The sequence below is a fragment of the Phoenix dactylifera genome, chromosome 10 (genome assembly GCF_009389715.1).
Source record: "Phoenix dactylifera cultivar Barhee BC4 chromosome 10, palm_55x_up_171113_PBpolish2nd_filt_p, whole genome shotgun sequence".
NCBI lineage: Eukaryota > Viridiplantae > Streptophyta > Magnoliopsida > Arecales > Arecaceae > Phoenix > Phoenix dactylifera.
In genome coordinates, this window is record NC_052401.1 from 7,458,414 (window position 1) to 7,478,413 (window position 20,000).

Sequence of the window (20,000 nt, forward strand, 5' to 3'; positions counted from 1 at the left end):
TGTTAGTAATATATAATTCAATAAATCATTCTAAAATAGTAATAATTTGTTTAACCTCCAAGAGGTTTATCATACCTCCATTTGGACTCTTCAAGGAGTAATTTTCAGATCCCATTCAAACAGAAAATTCAAAAATTGGTTAATACATAATAATTAATTCATTGAATTGACTTATTAGATCTCAATCAATTATTCTAATAAGGTAATAAATCATTCTAATATATGATTCATTGAATTGACAAATTAGATCTCAATTACAATAATTGATTTATTAGTACAAAATTAGTAATCAATTATTCTAATAAGGTAATAAATCTTATAATTTATTGAATTGACATTTTAGATCTCAATTACAATAATTGATTTGCTACCACAAAATTAGTAATCAATTATTCTAATAAGATAATAAATCTTATAATTCATGAAATTGACATTTTAGATCTCAATTACAATAATTGATTTTCTGGCACAAATTTAGTAATCAATTATTTTAATAAGACAATAAATCAATTCTAATATATAATTTATTGAATTGACATATTAGATTTCAATTACAATAATTGTCTAGCTAGTACTAAATTAATAATTAATTATTACTAATTCAGAAAATTCGGAAATTGATTAATCCATAATAACAAATTTAAGTTTGCACTTAGGCTTTTGTAAAAATTGAATTTGTGTGATTTCTAGTGATTATATCAACTAACTAATAGTGTCAAAGAAAAGCTTGTCAAAAAGGCATACGTGCCTAAGAAAGGCTGGTACTTAAGTGAGCCTAGTGCTCCACCACCGATCTGGAGTTGATCTGGTTATTATTTTTTGGATATATCAACCAGACATTCAAAATTCAATACAAATTTTAGTGTAATCTTTTGACATAGACTTTTTGTCTTCGTTCAAGTTTCTGTTCCTTCTCTATAACCCTTTACCTATGGCCTCAAACACTAATGACCACCTTAGTACCAAATTTGAAAAATTTGATAGCTATAACTTTAAAAGGTGGCAGAACCAAATACGGTTATGGCTCACCACATTATGGTTGATCTCAGCTATAGGTGAGAGCACCACTGAAGTTGATAACGGGTCCAACCCAACTACTTCACGATATGCTACTCACCAAAACTCAAACCGGAATTCATCCTCCTCCCACATTGAACCTTCTGCCTCCACCAGTACACCCTCTAGGACACCTAATGAAATAGACTATCATTGCATCCATAGAATTCTAGATGCCCTTTCTGAGAGGCTGTATGACATTTATTACACAACCAAGAGTGCCAAAGAACTGTGGGATAATCTAGAAAGCAAATATGGTCTTGATGATGTTGGGGTGAAGAGGTTCAAGGCCTCCGACTTCAATAACTTTAGGATGGTGGACTCAAAGCCTATGAATGACTAAATTCATGATTTTGAAATCCTGATCCATCAGCCTATGCGAAAGGCGTGGACGCGCTTGTTAAAATTACCTATATACCCCTACACTAAAACTCTATAAATACCTCATTTTTCATCTTTTTGGGACACGAAAAAAAGAAAAAATATTAAAAAATTTTGAAGAAAAGTTCTTCCTCCGTTTGGCCACTTTTGGTTTTTATGTTTGCTTTTTTATATTTTATTTTATTTTTTTATTTTATTCTTCGCTAGATCTGCAAATTCGATCGGATTCGATTTGACTTCTTCTAAGACGTACCGAAGAAGAAGTTTAGGGTCGTCGTATTTCTAAGGAGGATTGCTGGAAGACCCAAATACTTCTTTAGGATAGTGTCTACGCGCTTCGATCTGCCTTCAATCTGGCTATTTCCTTTAACTTTTATTTTAAATTTAATATTAGTAGATCTGTAGTATTTGCAATTTTATGATTTAAATATATTAAATAAATAGGTTTATTTTGTGCTAGAATATATTTCTTTTGTGTTAAAATAGAATTATTTTGATGCCAAATAATATATACATATATTATTTCCTTTAAGATTTTTTATTAATTGTAATTTTTAGATTTGTTTGTTTATTTAGATAATATATTGCTAATACTATATTGATTCCTTTTCGTCACACTGTAAGAGAATCGTATGGGAACTTACGAGCATTACTCTACATTCTTATAAGAAGCTAAATACTTAAGACACATTTATGGGCAAGGTTTGAAGTATTAGGAAGCATATGATATTACTCTGGAAGTCACATAATTGACCTAAAAGTCCAATTGAGATGGTAATAAATGAAAAACCAATTGGCTTCAAAATAAAGGAACAAGAGCATGGTCATCACAGATTCCAAGGAAGAAAATATGAGTGAAGCTCTTATGCAAATATATATAAATTTACTCATCATTCTTAATATTTATCTTTCATGTTATTTGTAGTTATTCAAAATATTGATAATGATACAATCTAATGATGCATCAATTGCATCAAACACATGTACACCAAAAAGGATTAATCTATAGACTCCAGCAATAATTATCATCCATGACCTTCTGTAGAGATGGGCATCGGGCCGTGCCGGGCCCGGCCAGGCCCAGGCCCATCGGGCCACAGACCAAACGGATCGTGCCTAACCCGGCCTGCTTAACCTAAAGGCTAAGCCCGACACGACCCTAGGCCCGTGGGGTGGCGGGCCGTGCCTAGCACGACCCGTCTGTCCCAAAAAAAAAGCCGTTATGGGTGGCCCATAACGGCTATTTTTTTGGCCCATAATGGCTATTTGTGGCTTTTTACCCATTTTGCCCCTCCCAACAGTCATAAAACGGCTAATTTGAGGAGTATTTTGGGAGAAAAAATTTTATTCCCATTTATTTTAAGGGGCACGAGCCGTGCCTAGCCCGGCCCAGGCCCTTGTGGGCCGTGCCAGGCCCGGTTCAGGCCCTTATGGGCCGTTCCGAGCTGGCCCGCGGGTCGTGCCGTGCTTGGCCCATGAATCGTACCAGCCCAGGCCTTTATGGGCCGTGTCGGGCTCGGTCCGCGGACCAGAAATCCTTAATCCAGTCCGGCTCCCTTTTATGAGCTATGCCTAGCACGACCTGTTACTGTAGCAAGCGGGCCCGCTTTGTGCCGAGCTGTGCCGGGCAATGGGCGACCCGGCCCAATGCCCACCTCTAACCTTCTATTTGATACTTGTCATTACTTTCTGCAACTAATCAAGTAATAAATTGCTTTTGCACAGGTGGATTAATTGTATTGAAATGCATGCCCATATATTTTTTTTTGGTACCATTGAATAACCTAAATCCATGTAATCTCTCAACCATAGCCATGCATGTTTCAAGAAGAATCTCATGGCATGATGATGAATCAGGTGTTTACCCTTGTTATGGTTTTGGTATATTAATAAGTTTCTTTCCTTTGTTATTTAAAATTTGGATTCCATTTTTTCTCATTATTCTTTTGTTATTTATGCTAAGAGTTAAAGTATATATTAAACTTCCAACTTGGTCGTTCACATAAATCTACGGAGTAGCCAATTACAAAATTGCATCTCCATAAAAAAAAATTTAACCCTCTTATATAACTCATTATGTATGAATTTAGAGGTGGCAATGCTTTGTCTGATTTAACCATGTTCGTTCGATCGTAAATTGAAATAAATTATCTATTAATAAAATAATCAATTTAAATCTAAAATTTTAATTTATTTAATAAATAATTTAAAATTATTTCCCCACTTGCAGCGAGGTGGGACCCAAATCGGCGTCTTCTCCTCCTCGCCCCTTTATATTCTCCTTTCCCTACTTATCCAAGCGAGCTTATCCAAAGGAAACAAGAAAGCTATATAGGCGAAAAGGGCGTCACTTCCGTACTTCTATAAGCCTTCTCCTCTCCCCGATGGCGGATTCCTATCATCATCATCGTCTCCATCTCCCTCTCTGTCCGCAATTCCAAACCAAAGCTTGGATGGAATAAATATAATTCCCAGAGGAATAATTAGAATATGACGCCGCGAACACTCCTCTTCTCCCAATCCAATGCGTCCCCCAAATCCAATTCCAGCCCCCCCTGTGTAGAAAAGCCTTAGGGCTTGATCGTCTCTCGAAGGAAACCGGGGGTTTAGGATTTAACCGCGCCGATCCGAGAAGCTCTACGAGTGATGGCGTCGCCATCGAGTTCGCCGTCTTCGTCCGGGTTTTCTGCGATCTGCCTCCTCCATTCCGCGGTGGCGGTGACCTGCGGCGCGCTGATGATGTTCTACCTGAACGAGATCGCGGTCTTCGGGCACGGGAGCGAGACGGCGCAAAAGCTCCAGGGATCGACCCCCCATGATCAGCTCCTGATCCAGACATCGGACTCCTTCGCCGGGCTTCTCCTCATGGCGATCGGGTTCCTCCTCTTCATGGTAGCCTTCGTGGAGGATCGGGACTTCCAGGCCTTCTTCGCGAAAGGCTGCGTCCTCCTCCATGCTTCCATGGCCCTCTGGCGCGTCTACTTTGAGCGCCGCGTCGATGACCTCGCCCGCGACTGGCCTCGCCAGCTTGTGGGTGATATCGTGCTCAGCCTCTCCTGGGTCCTCTTCCTCGTCTACTCCTGGCGGGAGAAGTACGACTGAATGAAATGTTTCGGGCTACGGAGGTACCCTCTTGATCCCTTTTGATTCGGAGGGGAAGCTCATGAGGGCTACTGGGTTGTAGCTAACCTGTGGTGATGATTGCTCTCTTTTGTCCATCTTTTTTTTCGGGGGTTAATTTGCTTTGGCTTGTTATCTTTCATGAGTCTAGATGAATGTGGTTGATCTTTCATTTTATCTAGTCGTCTCACATTCTTGTAAAATGTCTTCTCTTGCTAAAAATAATAATGAATAATTATATGAGCTTCTGCTGTTTGTACAACCTTCGATCTTATTAAAAGTGTTGTTAGTAGGCAAACATCTTATTTCCTGTTGGTTTATCTTGTGGCTGACTTCTGGAATTTTTGTAATTTTCTGGTTTCATTCTTCTTGTTTGAGCATTATTTGATGCATTTTAGGCAGTTGATGTTTTATGTCACTCATAAGCTGCATGGTATGATTGCGAGCAAATTAAATTGCTATGACTTACTATGATGTGACTATAAACCACCTCTCATGTTCATAGTTGCGTAGTCAGTATCGGTAGTTATACACCTCTCTGGATTGGCAAGTCTTGACTTTGAAGCGAAGTACATGAATATTTTTAATAATGCAAGATGCTATCTATCACATGTTCAAACATTGAAGCTTAATGTTTATTATAAAATATGCTGTTGGAGGTGTATATAATTTTAAAATGCCACACAGTTGCCTCAGAACCTTGTATTATCGGCACCATTTATTAATCTGAGATATTCTATTATGATTTTGATAAGCACTGCAAAATAGCCTAGCCTAAGACGGCCTGATCATATTATAATGGATGCCACTAAATAGGAAATTTGGGATGGCTTGGAAAGAAAGTATGAATTTTTTGAACATACCCTAATTTTTTACAGCTTCTACGCAGACAACTAAGGAACCAACGATAGCTGGCTAATAAACAAAATGTCAGAAACTTCCCAAAATAAGAATATTTAAGTTAATGATGCATGATTCTTTCCCCTGGGTTTATTTGTTTTGTTATTTGCATTATTGTGCTGGTCTTGCTCTTTGATTTCAGCAGTCCTTGAAAACATGGTGAAATACATGACCTTTGCTATCTTTTTTTTTGTGATTATTGACTTTTTTTTTTTTGTATTCTAGCCATGAACAATTGGTGCTATTTATGCCTCATGAACCAGCATGGTTGGTTTTTTTATGTAAAATCATGGTACAAGAATACTATTGATACTCACTGGATAATCCTAAAGGACATTCCTCGATAAAGTTGTTTCAATCCTCTTTGTTCAAAAAAACGCACAAATTTCATTATTTAATAATGTTCATCATTGTGACAGCTCCTTTACACAAACCGAAAACCATTGTGAGAGCAAGCCTAAATGTGAGATCAAGTCTTCAAGATGATTGCTTCTCAGTAGTAAGCACCAATCTATTTGTTCCCTGCCCCTTTGCTTCAATGATGTTTGCCTCCCAAAGATCTTTTAAGTGCAAGAAGAATTTGGTACTAACCTTAAGATGACCTGAAAAATATATTAAGGTCTCATGTTCTGGTGAGAGCTCCCAATAGATCTCATGTTAGCCTACCATATAAGAGAGATTTGTATCTTGGCTTGGAGAGAACACTAAGTCAAACTTAAAAATGTTCTCGCAACCAATTTATCATAGAACTAACTCTGTCCAACGCCTGAAGCAAATTTAATTTTATTTCGTCAACATCCTTGTCACTGGCAACATTTTGTACCTTGATCCTTGAAGAACCTTTTCTTTATACCAATTATTCTGTGTCGATGCCTTTGAGATCGAACCATCTGCCTCTACCAATTATATCCAACTTCATTAGCAACCCATTTATAACATTTAAAAGAACCAGAGGCACGACCATAATAAGAAATTATTGGGCCCTAGAAAAGACCTTTTTCATGCCACAGACAGATGTAGGAAGAATACTGATTAAGGATCCATCGTGTTTTCGTACGTGAATTCTCTGCTTGGCTGATTTATTTAAATTCAAATGAACTGTGTAGAATTGATACCTAAATCCTGATATATTTATTTTGGCAATGAGCCTTAAAGGGATTGAAGGTTTATCTGTGTATTCGATCCTGAGGCATGACATTGAAAATGGGAGAAGAGTTTTACAGCTTATGCATATCACCAGGTAATTGTTGGTGTTTATGTTTGTCATCAATGCTATCTTTATGTTTGCACATGGAGGGATGGTTATATGGGACTCTGTGAACTGCTTCTGTTCTCCTCCAAAATTAGGATGCATAGATGGACAGAGTAATCCTAATCAAAGGATATATGGCCCAGCACATGAAAACAAAGTTTGAATGTAAATTCTTTATAGCTGGGTATATAATACTCTGCAATTTTTTTATATAAATAAACCCATAAATAGTTATATATGATGATTGCCTTCAATCAAGGCCAGCAATATCGGTTGGCTACATTACTTACGTTAGGGGAAAGGATTCATAAAATGACCCACAATGGGGATGAGAGTGGTCTTGTTTTTTGGTTCACTTTAAATCAGAATGTATAAGCTCCAGCCCTCTTAGAACTATGTTTGTACATATTCTTTCTCCATTCCTTCCAAAATTTCCTAGACAAACAACAAAACTAAAAAGAAAAACCAGATCCATTTTTTGTCAATGAGTTCATTTATGTAATTTTGTGAGAGCCATGATTGTTTTTCAGATGATTCTTATTCTCTGGAGAAAGGCATAACCAAGTTTTAAGTGCTGCATGCAGGTGACATGCCTTCTTGGCATTGCTACAGAATATGATTTGCTGTGCAATGCTTGGGATGCAGTGGCACACATTAGCATTTATCGGCATGCATGCGTTGGCACAGAATGGTACCACATACCGGTCGCGATCCCGCACAGAACATGTTGGTCTGTGCCAACGGCATGGCCGACACTTTAATCCTTGGTTAAAACTTTCTTTGACATAGTATCTCTGATCATTGCTTTATCAGAAATTAAATCACTTTGTCCAGAGTGAGACATCCAGAAAACAGGGGCGGCCCGATACATTTGGGGGCCTAAGGCGAATCCAATGAATGAGGCCTTTTTTTTTTTAATAATAAATTTTTTTAATAAATATAAAATATTTAAAAAATAATATGAAAATAGATAGCTATCAAGGACACTATTTCAACAAAGATACATGAATCTAACAAAAGTAGACAAAAAGTTTTTTCAGTTTAATATAATTTTTGAATGGAAACACAGAAATGTAATTGCCGGGCCATAAAACTGATTAAATAATTGAGATAATGCTGGGCAATACTGTTTACCATGTCAAGCAAGAGCAGGATAAGAAAAGGTCATCCCGTGGCACTTCATGGTCAAGGTAAAAAAAAGAATTTGTCCAGAAAGAAGCCTCTCTATAAGAGAAAGTAGGGGCATTATGGGAAATTCACTCCATCTAATTAATAAAAGTCCCGTCCCACCATCTCCCCTTCAAGTGAGTACCCAAGCAGCAACTGCAACATCACAGCACAACAGCCATTCAACCCCCTCCCTCCTTTTCTCTCTCTACCACCCAAGAGGGGAGAAGAAACCCAGAGGAGAAAATTAAAAGAATCTCCACCCTCCAAGAACTCAAGAAGTCCATCTCCAATCCCTCTATCTTTCTTCCCGATGGCCCAGCTGGATCAGGAGTAATGTGAGGGAAGGAAAACCAAGACTAAAACCAAAAAAGAGAAGGGATGAAAGATAAGAGTGGCTTCAGGCGTGTATCAAGCCAACCAAATCCCTCCTCCTCCTCTCTCTCTCTCCACCCAAAACAAAACTACTGTCCCCAACTTCCCAAATTGCCTCTCTGCAGGCCAGGAAACTCTCCACCTCCCTTCCGTCAAGGGGGAAGACTCGTAGCCTTCCATCAAGGGGGAAGCTCCTGTTCCTGTTTTCACATGGGGCCTTTGCTTCCTTTTGGTCATGCCTCCCGGAGGCCCTCCATTGGCCTGAGGCCTTAGGCGACCGCCTCGGTCGCCTAACGCTCGGGCCGGCACTGCCAGAAAAGTTTTAATTGTGATTCATGTCATATTATTCTAACTCTTACTGAACATCTAGAGTTTCACCTTGATCTACAAATTATATACTCTTGGTATATGACTTTGAACATAAATAAGATTACCTTTATGATTCCTTTGCTACATGCCTTCATATCTCTCTCTGCATGTTACCAATATGTATTTTAATGCTATTCTTCTACAAAGGTTCTTAGCTTCATTCTTTTGCATCCCTGAATCCTTTCACTCCAAGTCAATTGATTCTTTTTTGATTTTCTGTTCATTCTCTTTTTGCCCTCTTTGTCCATCCAGATTTTGGGCAATCCTTCTTTGGTAATATATAACTTCATCTTCTTTAAAAAATTTATAACCTCATCCACATCTTCGCCTTTTTATGAACATCCTGTTATTTGAGTACTTTTGTTGATCTAAACAATCCTTCAGGTCTTTTGTTTTTTGTGTTTCTGTGCACTTAACTCATCAAATTTAACAGGCTAGTCTTGTTGCATCTAAGCGATGATCTTGTTATCTCAATGCAGTTATAACTTAAGCTACATGTTACTCTTTATAATCCACTGTGCATTGCAGCTGATCACCATGAATTTCTAGTGGTTGATTCCTTCATGTCTCCTATCCTCCTTCCAAATGTTCTTCCCATCTATTGCACAAATTAACCATAGTCAGAATCCTCGTTCCCTTCCACAATGAAATTCCATGGTAGGTAAGTCCATTTAATCAGGCATCCTGTAACTTGATGGAGTGCCGTAGAGGTTATCCAGTTGATTGTGGCTTCACACAGAAAAGGGTTACCAACAAGTTGAGCCTGTGGTATCCTCTCTGGAAATTCACTGTTGTTCCGGGTTAGTTATGCTCAAGTACAGTTAGGCTTTCACTCTTTGACAATGACAAACACTGATCAGGTAGCAATCACAATTGCTGCTATTCAGGACTAGACTCCTTGTTTGATACTCTTTTACCTCCACGTGTTTTGTGTTGTCCTTTCCCCCTGCATGGGCATTTGCATCCTATTCCTAGCCATGAGCTCAAACTTGCCGTTTGTGCTGGTTATGAGTTTATCTGTCATTTTGTCCTTGATGTCATATTCAATGAGATTTATCGTGATTATACTCTCCTCATGCATTGCTTTTCATTCAGCATTGCTATAGCTTGTTATGTATTAATGCTGTGGTTGTCTTTGGTAATGAAGTTTCCATTTTTGCCCACAAAAATATCTTTAAGGTGAATCTAAGCAAAGTACTTTGGCCAGTTGCTATTTTAGGTCAGGAGTTTATTTTCTCTTTGGATGTATTTCTTGCAAAGAACTCCTCTATCTTTGTCTACTTGCATTGAACTGAGCAAGCACCACATACGGCTGATGCTGTTAGCTACTGAGAGGCCTTGTCTGCTTGGACTGTTGGGTGGAAATTGCTTATTCTTTTCTGTGCTTTTAATTGATTGTGGTTTTCTTGCATGTTCTTAGTGCCTTCGGCAGGCCATTATATGCTCCTTTCTCTTCTAGAAATAATTGAACCTCTGTCCTTATACTGGTTGACATCTTGTTAATTTAGTATTATATATTAAAAATTGTCTCTTGCTCCAATGTCGAGGCTTGAGTGTTAGCCAATTCTCAAACTCATGCCATATTTTTTGGACGTTGATGCTTTATGGTAGACTTAGGCTTTGGCGTTAAAATTTTCATTTCGCTCTAACTTAATGACCTAAAAGCTGTGGACATTGTAAATGATCTAGCTTTTAACAAACAGACAATGCACATTGTAATTGTCATTATGTTTGCCACTTCTATCCATGTGCTCCATTTCCTATAATAAATCTTCTAAAGTTGTTCGCATAACCTGCATCACTGCATTCTTAGTACTCCAATCTCTGAATCTATGATTCACCACATGAGGCATGTTTCAGCTATTTTATGAGGATTGTGAATGGTTATCATTTTAATTCAGATACTTTATATATCATTGTTGTATGTTAAGGCTATGGCCTATTGCAATCGTATGTATTATGCTGTTGCCGTTGATCATGAATTCATTGAATTCCCACGACCTCCCAGCATATGCTTCTCCACTGTGAAAATACCTATACAGCACAATGATGCCACATGACCAAGGAATAGAAATGTAGATAATTCATGCTTGATTGAGCAAAAACATAAAGTGATCTCACAATACTGTGAGATTCATTTCTTACTTCCCAAAGGAGCATGAGCAGAAAAGGAAAAAAGAATCCTGAATTCCATCAAAGCAAGCTAATGTTTGCTGTATGCTTATAGTTTTTTTGTTTATAGATTTTTTAGCATTCTGAATGTGGGATGAATATTCAGGTCTAATAACTCTCTGTCTTAGTGGAAAGCCCCCAGTCTGCTAATATGGAATTGACAGAGTCAGACCTGTCATAGAAGGAGAATGAGATCTCATGCCCTGTGCTAAACAACAATGAAGTGGAATGATTTATTGAATTCACTTAATGCTTATATATTTATCAGCCATTATTACTCTTATCAGTCCTATTCATGGTTAGGAGCTGATGGAATCTTAGATTATGAAATATTTTTTATACGTAGATTCATCCCCACATGTGGACAGAGGAGAAACAAAAGTAGGCAGTTCTTGATTGCCATACGGCTATCATGTCTATCCAACTTGGATATAAGGTGGGAAATACCCAGTCAACTAAGGGTGTAAACATGAAATTAGCCTCCACTGTGTTTGAAATAAATGACCAGTAATATTTATTTGGAAATTTGAAGCCAAATGATTGGCCACAACTAGGTATCAATTTGATGTCTGGTAGCCAGTGTAGGTCATCCATTGTGGTTTGTGCTGATTTGTTATACTTGTTGATCATTACAATCAGTGTTACAGTGATGAGCAGTTTAGATGACAGGGGTGGTTGGCAATAGTTGTTGAGCCTTTGATTAGAAAAGATGGAAGGTAATTGAATATAGTCAAGGTGGAACCATGCAATTAAGCTTGGATGCATGGCAATAACTTATTGAGTCTTGCATATGTGAGAACATGAGATGAATCATCATGTTATTTACCTAATTGGAGTCCACTTAAGCTTCTTAACCATGCAACGTATGGATGGTCAAAATGATCAGAGCTTCTCTTTCTTTTCTAATCAATTGAGCCTCTCCAAGGTTGTAGTCATTCTCCGAACCCAAAGAACCACCCTCTTGCTCCCCTAAATGTCCCATACCAGAAAGCGATTCTACCTCCATTGAATTCAGAATATTGTAGGGCATCAAGAGTTGAAAATGCTGAAAGAAATCAACTCTTATGGACAGAAAATGGGGTATGCAGCCTTAGGCCCTGTTTGGGGGAGCTGTTGGCAGTAGAGCTGTTGGAAGTAGAGCTGTCTGAAGTAGAGCTGTTATAAAAAGCTGTTTGCTGTTTGGTAACTACATTCGTAAAGTGCTGTGGTACTTTATTTTGTGTTTGGTAAACAAACTGAGAAAGTACTTTTGTATGACAAAATTACCATAAAGGACATTGCATAGTATTATACAACAGAACATAATAAAATATAACATAAATTAATACATAAATATACGATATAGTATAATATTATTGTAATATAAAATAATATTATGTTAATATGGCATAATAGTAATATAATTATTAAAGTAAATTAATATTTGGTAATATAACATAATATTAAATTATTTAACATAACATATTAATGTATTATGATATAATGTAATATATATTATATTTATAGTATAATAAAATAATAAAAGTATAAAATATTATAATTATTAGTATAAATTAATTTCTCATAATATAACATAATATTAAATTATTTAAAATAACATATTAATCTATTATAATGTAATGTAATATAATACAATATTTATAGTATAATACAATAATAAAGGTATAAAAAATATTATAATTATTAGTATAAATTAATTTTTCATAATATAACATAATATTAAATTATTTAACATAACATATTAATGTATTATGATATAATATAATATGATATTATATTTATAGTATAATACAAAAATAAAGGTGTAAAATATTATAATTATTAGTATAAATTAATTTTTCATAATATAACATAATATTAAATTATTTAACATAACATATTAATGTATTATGATATAATATAATATGATATTATATTTATAGTATAATACAAAAATAAAGGTATAAAATATTAAAATTATTAGTATAAAATAATTTCCCATAATAATTTTCATAATTTCCCATAAAATAATTTTCCGCGGTCCAAGGGCTCTTCTTTGTGGTCCACGCTCGAGGAGGACCTCAGCGTCGGCCGCAAGGTTGATGATAAAAAAAAAAAACAATAGATTGATTTTGGAAGGTATGAAAATTTTTTTTCTTCTAAAATGTGGTTCAAGATATGCATCCAAAAATTGAAAAGAAAAATACCTTTTCTTACGGAAGGGAGTCTGACGGCTAGGGTTCTTGGCTCCAGCAGATTTTTAGGTTTATAAAGGGACAAACTATGTAATTATGTTATTTTAGTATGGGCATTTTTGTCAAAAATACAGCTTTCCGAAAAAGCTGAAACAGCTTCCTCCCAAAAGCTCCAAATTGGAGCTTCCTCCCAAAAGCTGTTTTCAGCTTTCCGCAAAAGTTGAAACAGCTTTTCGAAAAATTTACCAAACACAGTTTTTCATCTAAAAGTACTTTTGGAGGGCCAGAAAGTGCTTTCTGGCCCTCCAAAAGCTCCCCCAAACAGGGCCTAGTATGGAAGTTGGTGACTTCCATAGTATTAATGAAATGGCCCAACAGCCCATGGAAGTAGAATTAATTATTTCTTGCAGGAAAAAAATTGCACAAAATTGCGCCTGTAAATGACATACTTTCACAAAGAAAAAGATAATTCCGCTGTACAACTTATTTCTCCATTGTTGTATCTTCTATAATGTAATGGTAGGTTGAAGGCCCCAAATTTATGGTTGACAAACCCCAATTACGTTCCAAGCATTGTGGATTTGCTTTGAGATTAATCTTTTATGTAAGGTTTGTAATTAAGCGTTCTCTTTCTCTCTCCAGTTTCTGTAAGTTTTATGCATTTAACTTTGCTACATGATCTGTTTAAAACTATCCCGTGTTATCTGTTGAAAGCTTTCTCATTTCTGTCCAACAAATTTGTGTTGCTGTATACTCTTCATGATGCCTTTGGCATAAGGGGAAGATTGTGTTGAATTTATTGCATTGAGTTCAGAGTTCAAACAGAAATAAGCGTGCAGCTCGAAAAGAAGTGGTGAATTGGATTTTTTGAAAACTTTAACTAAATGCAGCAGAATAAAAAGCTTAATAGATGAATATTAATTTCAGCAAGAGAGTAATAAGTAGATATGCAAGCAACACAAGCAATACAAATACATAAGATTTATGGTAGTTCGGTGCTAACTCTGCATCTACGTCCACTTTCTAAGATTTTCTTCTTGAGAATTTTACTATAATTTTTTTTGGATTACAGTCTGATTATTTTGCATGGGATCGTAATCAACCCAGTTGATTTTCTCAAAAAAATTAACCAAAACTTACACCGATTGTTTTACCTAGGCTCACAATCAATCTAGTTAATTTTTTCAAGGCAATCGATCGCAATCTAACCCAGGTATAACCAAACTTTACAAGTCAGTTGATTTTCACGGTGTTAGCTACACAAAAAATCCCACATAAGATTCTATAATCTCATGTACTAAACAAGGATAGAAAAATACATATACAATAACCTTTACAAAGGTTAGATTGATGTCGTTGAAGCTCAAGTCTGATTACTTCGAAAGTTGGGATCTTGGTGAGTAAAATTCAGCTCGTTCCGGTTAAATTCTTCACAACAACTCAATGGATATAACCCTTTTGTATGAATAGTTTATCAGTATGGGTGTGGATATTCTTATTTGGACATCTTGTTTGGGCTACTGGATTTATGTTCTTAATTTCCTGGCATGGATATTGGCAGGAATTGGCTACCAGTGAATTTGCTTTTAAGCTTAAGAGAATGCCTTCACTTTCTTGCTTGCTCTTGATCTTGTGATGGAACTCAATAATTGGCAATTAAAGCTCTCTCTTGTTGGATGTTTAGAAGCTCACTTTGAAGTGGGAGGAGGCTTTAAGTGTTCACTTCTCAGATTGATCCTCAAGTTGAAGCTTAAGAAGTGGTGTTCACTTATATTTCTTTTTCTTTACCTCATCTACTCAATCTCCTTAATCCATTATCTTTTACCTCGTTAATAGCCATTGGAGAGGAAAAACTATCCATTGGAAGTTGTTTTGAATGTCCTCTGCTTGCAGAAAAACTAGTCGTTAAAGCTATCATCGGCTCCTGAAGTCCTAGGTGGGCTCTTGAAATTTTGGGGTGGGCTTCTGAGATCCTAGGGCCTTAGAGTTGGCTCTTGAGATGTCTAAAAATGGTTGTCTTATATTTTTGATCTATGACTTTTTGAGGTCGACTTCTCTACTACAAAAGCTTCTGAAACATTTCAAATACTTCTCCAACTTTGAGATTTATTTTTCTTGGCTTCTTCATGCTTTTCTAACCTTTCAAACTTATTGGGCTCCCTATAAAATAAATTGACTATTCTACAAAATCATCAGTATCATACATAAATGTTTTGTACTCATCAAAATCAATTCATTGGGTCAACATCATGATGGTGATGGTGAGGTGTTGGTTTTGTCATACTTCTCTACCTTTGATTATTGAAGGAGATTTTAAGATCATATGTTTTAAAACATTCAAATTGATCCCAGAAATGGATAGTTAGGCTCATACTCGGATGAATGTTTATCTCCAAATGTGTTAGTGAGAGCATAAGAAGGAAGAACCATAGAGAGTTAAAATGCATGCTTAGAAGATTGGGAATGTAACTCTATACCTTTTTTTTATTTGGCAAAAAGAGAACCAAATCTGAGTTGCACCCACAACTTTGATCTCGCTCCTTCTCTGCCTCTCATTTTTTTGACATAACCCCCTCTGCCTCGTCGAGATGAGGTTGCTAATTAATTTAGTATTAAATCCGGCTTAGTTCTTCATATTTGTGTTCATGGCAGAAAAGAGAATGGTTAGAGTGATTATGTGATCGTCAAGGAAGCAACTAAGAGGAGGCATTGCTATCCTCAGTAGTATGCTCGTCGGATGGCACAATAAGTGGTGCAAATAGAAATTGCTTCAGCATAAAAATATTATCTTGGAGATTATGGATGATGAATGCCGTTCCTACGTAATTGGGATGAACAGATTCATCGAAGCTGACCTTGAGAAAATCCGATAGTGGAGAATGCCAAGCAGCAAGAGTTAGATGCGATGGTCCCGTGCAGGATATGGCAACCCTAGGTGGATCGTGCTTAATTTAAAAGAAGATGATATTGCGAGAGGAGGTATTGTTGGTTCCAAAGCAGCAATCAATGAATTATCTGTTCATTTATTTGGACCATTGCATTTGGTATAATAAGCCAATATTTAGGCCCTGTTCTTTGATGGGTAAATATTATAAAAAAGTTGGTCAACTTTCTTATGGACCAACTCGCTCATGTTCTCATGATGGGATGAAAGTCTTACCCACTTAGAAGGTGGATAAGTCATTTTCCCATCACCAAAAAAATAATATTATAATTTTATTCCTAAAATACCCTAACCATATAATAATATAATAATAATATAATTATGATGTATTATATCATAATAACATATTATATTATATTATATTATATTTTTATATGATATAGTATGTAACATCTAATAACTATTTACAGTTTTCTGATTTGCAAAAAAAAAAATTGCTCGAAATCTTTTCACAAAATATCTAACTTTTTATTGATTAGGATAATAAAATTTTGTTTCTGATCATCATCCAATATCTAATATTCTTTTATAATTTTCTCATTTGCCAATATTTGTACTTTGAATTGCTCCTGGGACATCTCTATTATTCTTATTTACTAATATGATTAAAACTGCTTGTTTTTTCTCTTATCATCCTTTTTTTTTTTTCTTTTACATCTTTATATGGCAAAATTTTCTTTCCTACTCCATAAGACTAAGATTTCTTTTTTCACAATCTTTTTTTTTTTTTGCGCTGATGATTCATACAATTCGAGTAAAAATACATCCAATAAAATTAAAAAATCTTGGAGTGCTTTAGACAGCTCTTCTTCTCTTATCCACAGGATACCTTCCAAGTGATTTTGTATCACAACCTTTCCATGCCGGAAGGGCTCTTCACTTGTAATCTTTTCTTTTGATGACATCTCTATTTTTTTTTTTAATATCTCCATCACATCATTGGATATTTTACTAGTCGTTTCATCATCTTCCAACCCAAATGGGTCAGCCTAAACGGGAACCACACAAAGGAATTTGTCGTTGGAGCCAACCAAGCCCAATCTACAAAGCCAACGAGGTCCACACGGCAGCCAATCTTTTTTAAGGCACAAATGGCTTCAAAGACAGGCGGAATCCAGTTCTCGTCTCCGACCCGCTCGCCGGGATTGCGACGTGAGCCCCCGCCGAGGCTCCCATCGCCATCACTTCGACCCACCTCAACCCCCTCCATAGGTCCAGAAATTAGGGGCGGCAATCCGATGCAAAGCTCTATCAATCTGAAATTAATCTATTTATTAAATAAATTAAAAAATTATTTTCAAATCTAATTATTTTATTAAATATATTTGAAATTTACAAAAATAAAAATAAATCTATATATTAGAATTGAATAAGTCATCCGTTCACCCTTTTATCTCTTTATTTTTTTATAAATATATATATATATTTATATATAATTCTTAGTTAAAATAAAAAAATTAAAATTAGGGCCGGCAATTAGATAGGTCCGATACATAAGTAACAAAACTCTATCAATAATCTTAAATAAATTAAAATTTTAATTTCAAATTTTATTATATTATTAAAAATAACTGAAATAAGTTAGACAAATTAAATAGTTATGCATTGCTATCCTACTCGACCAGAAGATTTATAAGAATAAAAATAAATCTATAAATAAATACCAAGTATTCATACTAAAATTGAATGAATCATTTATCTCTTTATTTAAAAATATATATAATTCTTAGTTAAAATAAAAGAAATTTAAAATTTGATATTGCGAATATCAAATTTTTTTTTTTTAGCTTTTCTCTTTGATCAATTGTCCATGTACAACAAGATGATCCAAGTGGGCAATATCAAGAAAAAATTTTAAAAAACAAAAATTGTCTTGAAAAAATAATTCAATGAATAAAAAAAATATTCTTTAGGAATATGTATGGCAAAATTTTAATCCTGCATTTATTTATACTCCACAGCTAAGCAAGCTTGGTCGCTCATTAATACGTTCCCCAGAATGTTCCCAGCGCCATTAATTTAACCTGCGAATAGACGAAAAGAAAAGGAATCAGTGTCTAACAAACAGAATATGCTAAAAAAAACAGAATATCCGATTATAAAACGGTACTAACGAGAAAACGTTAAATTAAAAAATAAAAATAAAAACAAATAAAAAAACGGACGGATGAGATGGATCGGATGAAATAACGGTGGTGATGAAGAGGACGGAACCCTAACGGAACACACAGGCCCAGCAAAACGAACAAACGGAGGGGAAGAACACGGCAAAACACAAAACACCACAAAGGAGAAGAAGAGTGAAATAAATACGTATTTAGTTTTTTTCTTTTTTTTTGGTTTGTTCTTTTATTCTTACATTCCCCTGCTTTCAAAGACCAAAAATATTTAGTTCGAGTCCTCCGTTCTTTGGATGTTTTCTTTTACCTCCTCGGCCTCGTCTCCATCTATTTGTTCAATTTGATGTTTCCTGTTCGAGACCGGAGACGGTGGGGTAATTATTGCCAGTAGTTCCCGTGGTGAACGAGGAACCGGTGCGGCCTCGGGTTCCCCTGATGGTGGTGGTGGTGGTGGTGGTGGTGACGGAAGCGGGGATTGCCGGCCGCGGCGGCGGGGGGCGGGCGGCTGGAGAGCCTGGAGGGCGCGGAGATCTGGTGGAGGAGGCAGCGGTCGGCCGGGAGCGGCGGCCGGGCGGCGGCGGAGGATTTCCTCATGGGCGGAGTGGACGGAGGGGAGGGAGTCTTGGTCGGAGGAGGAAAGAGGAAAGCTCGGATCTTTAAGGGAAGCAGGCGGTCGCGGCTGGCGAGGTCGTACTCCTCGATGAGGTTGGCGAGGTCCTCGTCGGAGGTCACGGAGACCAGGGCGTCGAGGTCCTCCGTCGGCAGCTGGCACCTCAGATTCACCGCTCCCCACCCGCACATCTCCCCCAGCTTGCCCTGGAGCTCTGTTCCACAGAAGCAAAACCCAGACCCGTGGTTACAGACAAGCCAACAGCAGAGCAATTTCCCCTTTTCTTGCTTCGCTTTTCTTTAATCACATGGCAAAAATCCAATCTTTTCCTACTTTTTACGCTTCAAATCGTCTAAAGGAAATCGAAAGTTTCGATTTTGAAGGCGGATCGACGAAATCAATTGAAAATTGCTATTTTTTGAATAAAAAGATTCAATCTTTCCAGTTTTTATGCTCCAAATCATCGATCAACAAATAAAAGAAATCGAAAGATTCAATCTTGAGTAAGAGAACGAAGCAGGAGAGGGGGGACGGACCGGAGAAGGGGAGGGAGCGGTCGACGGCGAGGACGCGGGTGTGGCCGCCGACGTAACGGAGCTTGCCGTCAGGGTAACGGGGGAGGATCTTGCCGCCGTAGCTGCAAAGGAACTTGATGGTGCCTCCGCCGGCGGCGGGCTTGACGGAGACGTCGTCGAGAGAACCAAGAGACGCACACGATGAGGATGAGGAGGAGGAGGTGCCCACCATGCTGTGGCTTAGCTTCTTCTTCTTCTTCTTCTTCTAGGTTCAGCTCGCTTCGCTTTAGTCGGTAGAAAGCTAATGGTAAAAGGGTTCGAGAAGAGAGAGAGAGAGAGAGAGAGAGGAGAAGCTCGAAGCTCAAAGCAAGAGGAGGGAGGAGGACTTGCTCTAGAGGCGACTTCAAGCCTCTTCTTGGCACCCCCTACCCTTTATTTATCGCAGAGGGATTCCGGGAGGAAGAAAAAGACCGCACGCAACGGTGTTAAAAATAAATAAATAAATAAATAAATAAATAAAACGTTACAACGTATGTTACGGTGAAGAAGAATATATATATATATATATATATATATTGTAAAGAAACTTGGGCCTCAAATTTTTAAAAAATCTAATTTTTTTATTAATAATTATAAAATTTATTTATATTTAAATTGTTTGTCCAATTATTTTTATTTATTTTTACTTGATATTATTTTTTATTTTTTTTATAATTACAGACCGAATATTCGACCTGATTCGAATAATCCGACCTATCTAAAGACTAATAAGTCAGGTTAATAAAATAGGTTTAAATTTTTTAGGCAAATTTTTTAACCAAATTTAGAACGGATTTAAGTAATAA

General features: G+C 36.6%; 2 protein-coding genes across 3 annotated transcripts; one reads left to right on the top strand and one right to left on the bottom strand.

Annotated features, from left to right (window-relative positions):
• The first annotated feature begins 3,742 nt into the window (after positions 1-3,742).
• On the top strand, positions 3,743-4,855 carry LOC103712000. The gene has a single exon (XM_008798364.3). It carries the CDS (start codon positions 4,084-4,086, stop codon positions 4,537-4,539), a length of 456 nt encoding a protein of 151 aa, XP_008796586.1. The 5' UTR covers positions 3,743-4,083; the 3' UTR covers positions 4,540-4,855.
• An 11,664-nt stretch (positions 4,856-16,519) lies between these two features.
• On the bottom strand, positions 16,520-19,557 carry LOC103711999. Of its 2 annotated transcripts, XR_003386618.2 has the most exons (3): positions 19,177-19,555; positions 18,338-18,854; positions 16,520-17,934 (listed from the first exon to the last, which is right to left on the bottom strand). XR_003386618.2 is itself a non-coding variant. In XM_026806555.2 (2 exons), the coding sequence occupies exons 1-2, from the start codon at positions 19,385-19,387 to the stop codon at positions 18,409-18,411; spliced, it is 657 nt and encodes a 218-aa protein (XP_026662356.1). In that variant the 5' UTR covers positions 19,388-19,557; the 3' UTR covers positions 16,600-18,408. The 2 variants fall into 2 exon arrangements, 1 of the variants encoding a protein (XP_026662356.1); XM_026806555.2 differs by having other exon boundaries at positions 16,600-18,854; positions 19,177-19,557.
• Positions 19,558-20,000: the final 443 nt, after the last annotated feature.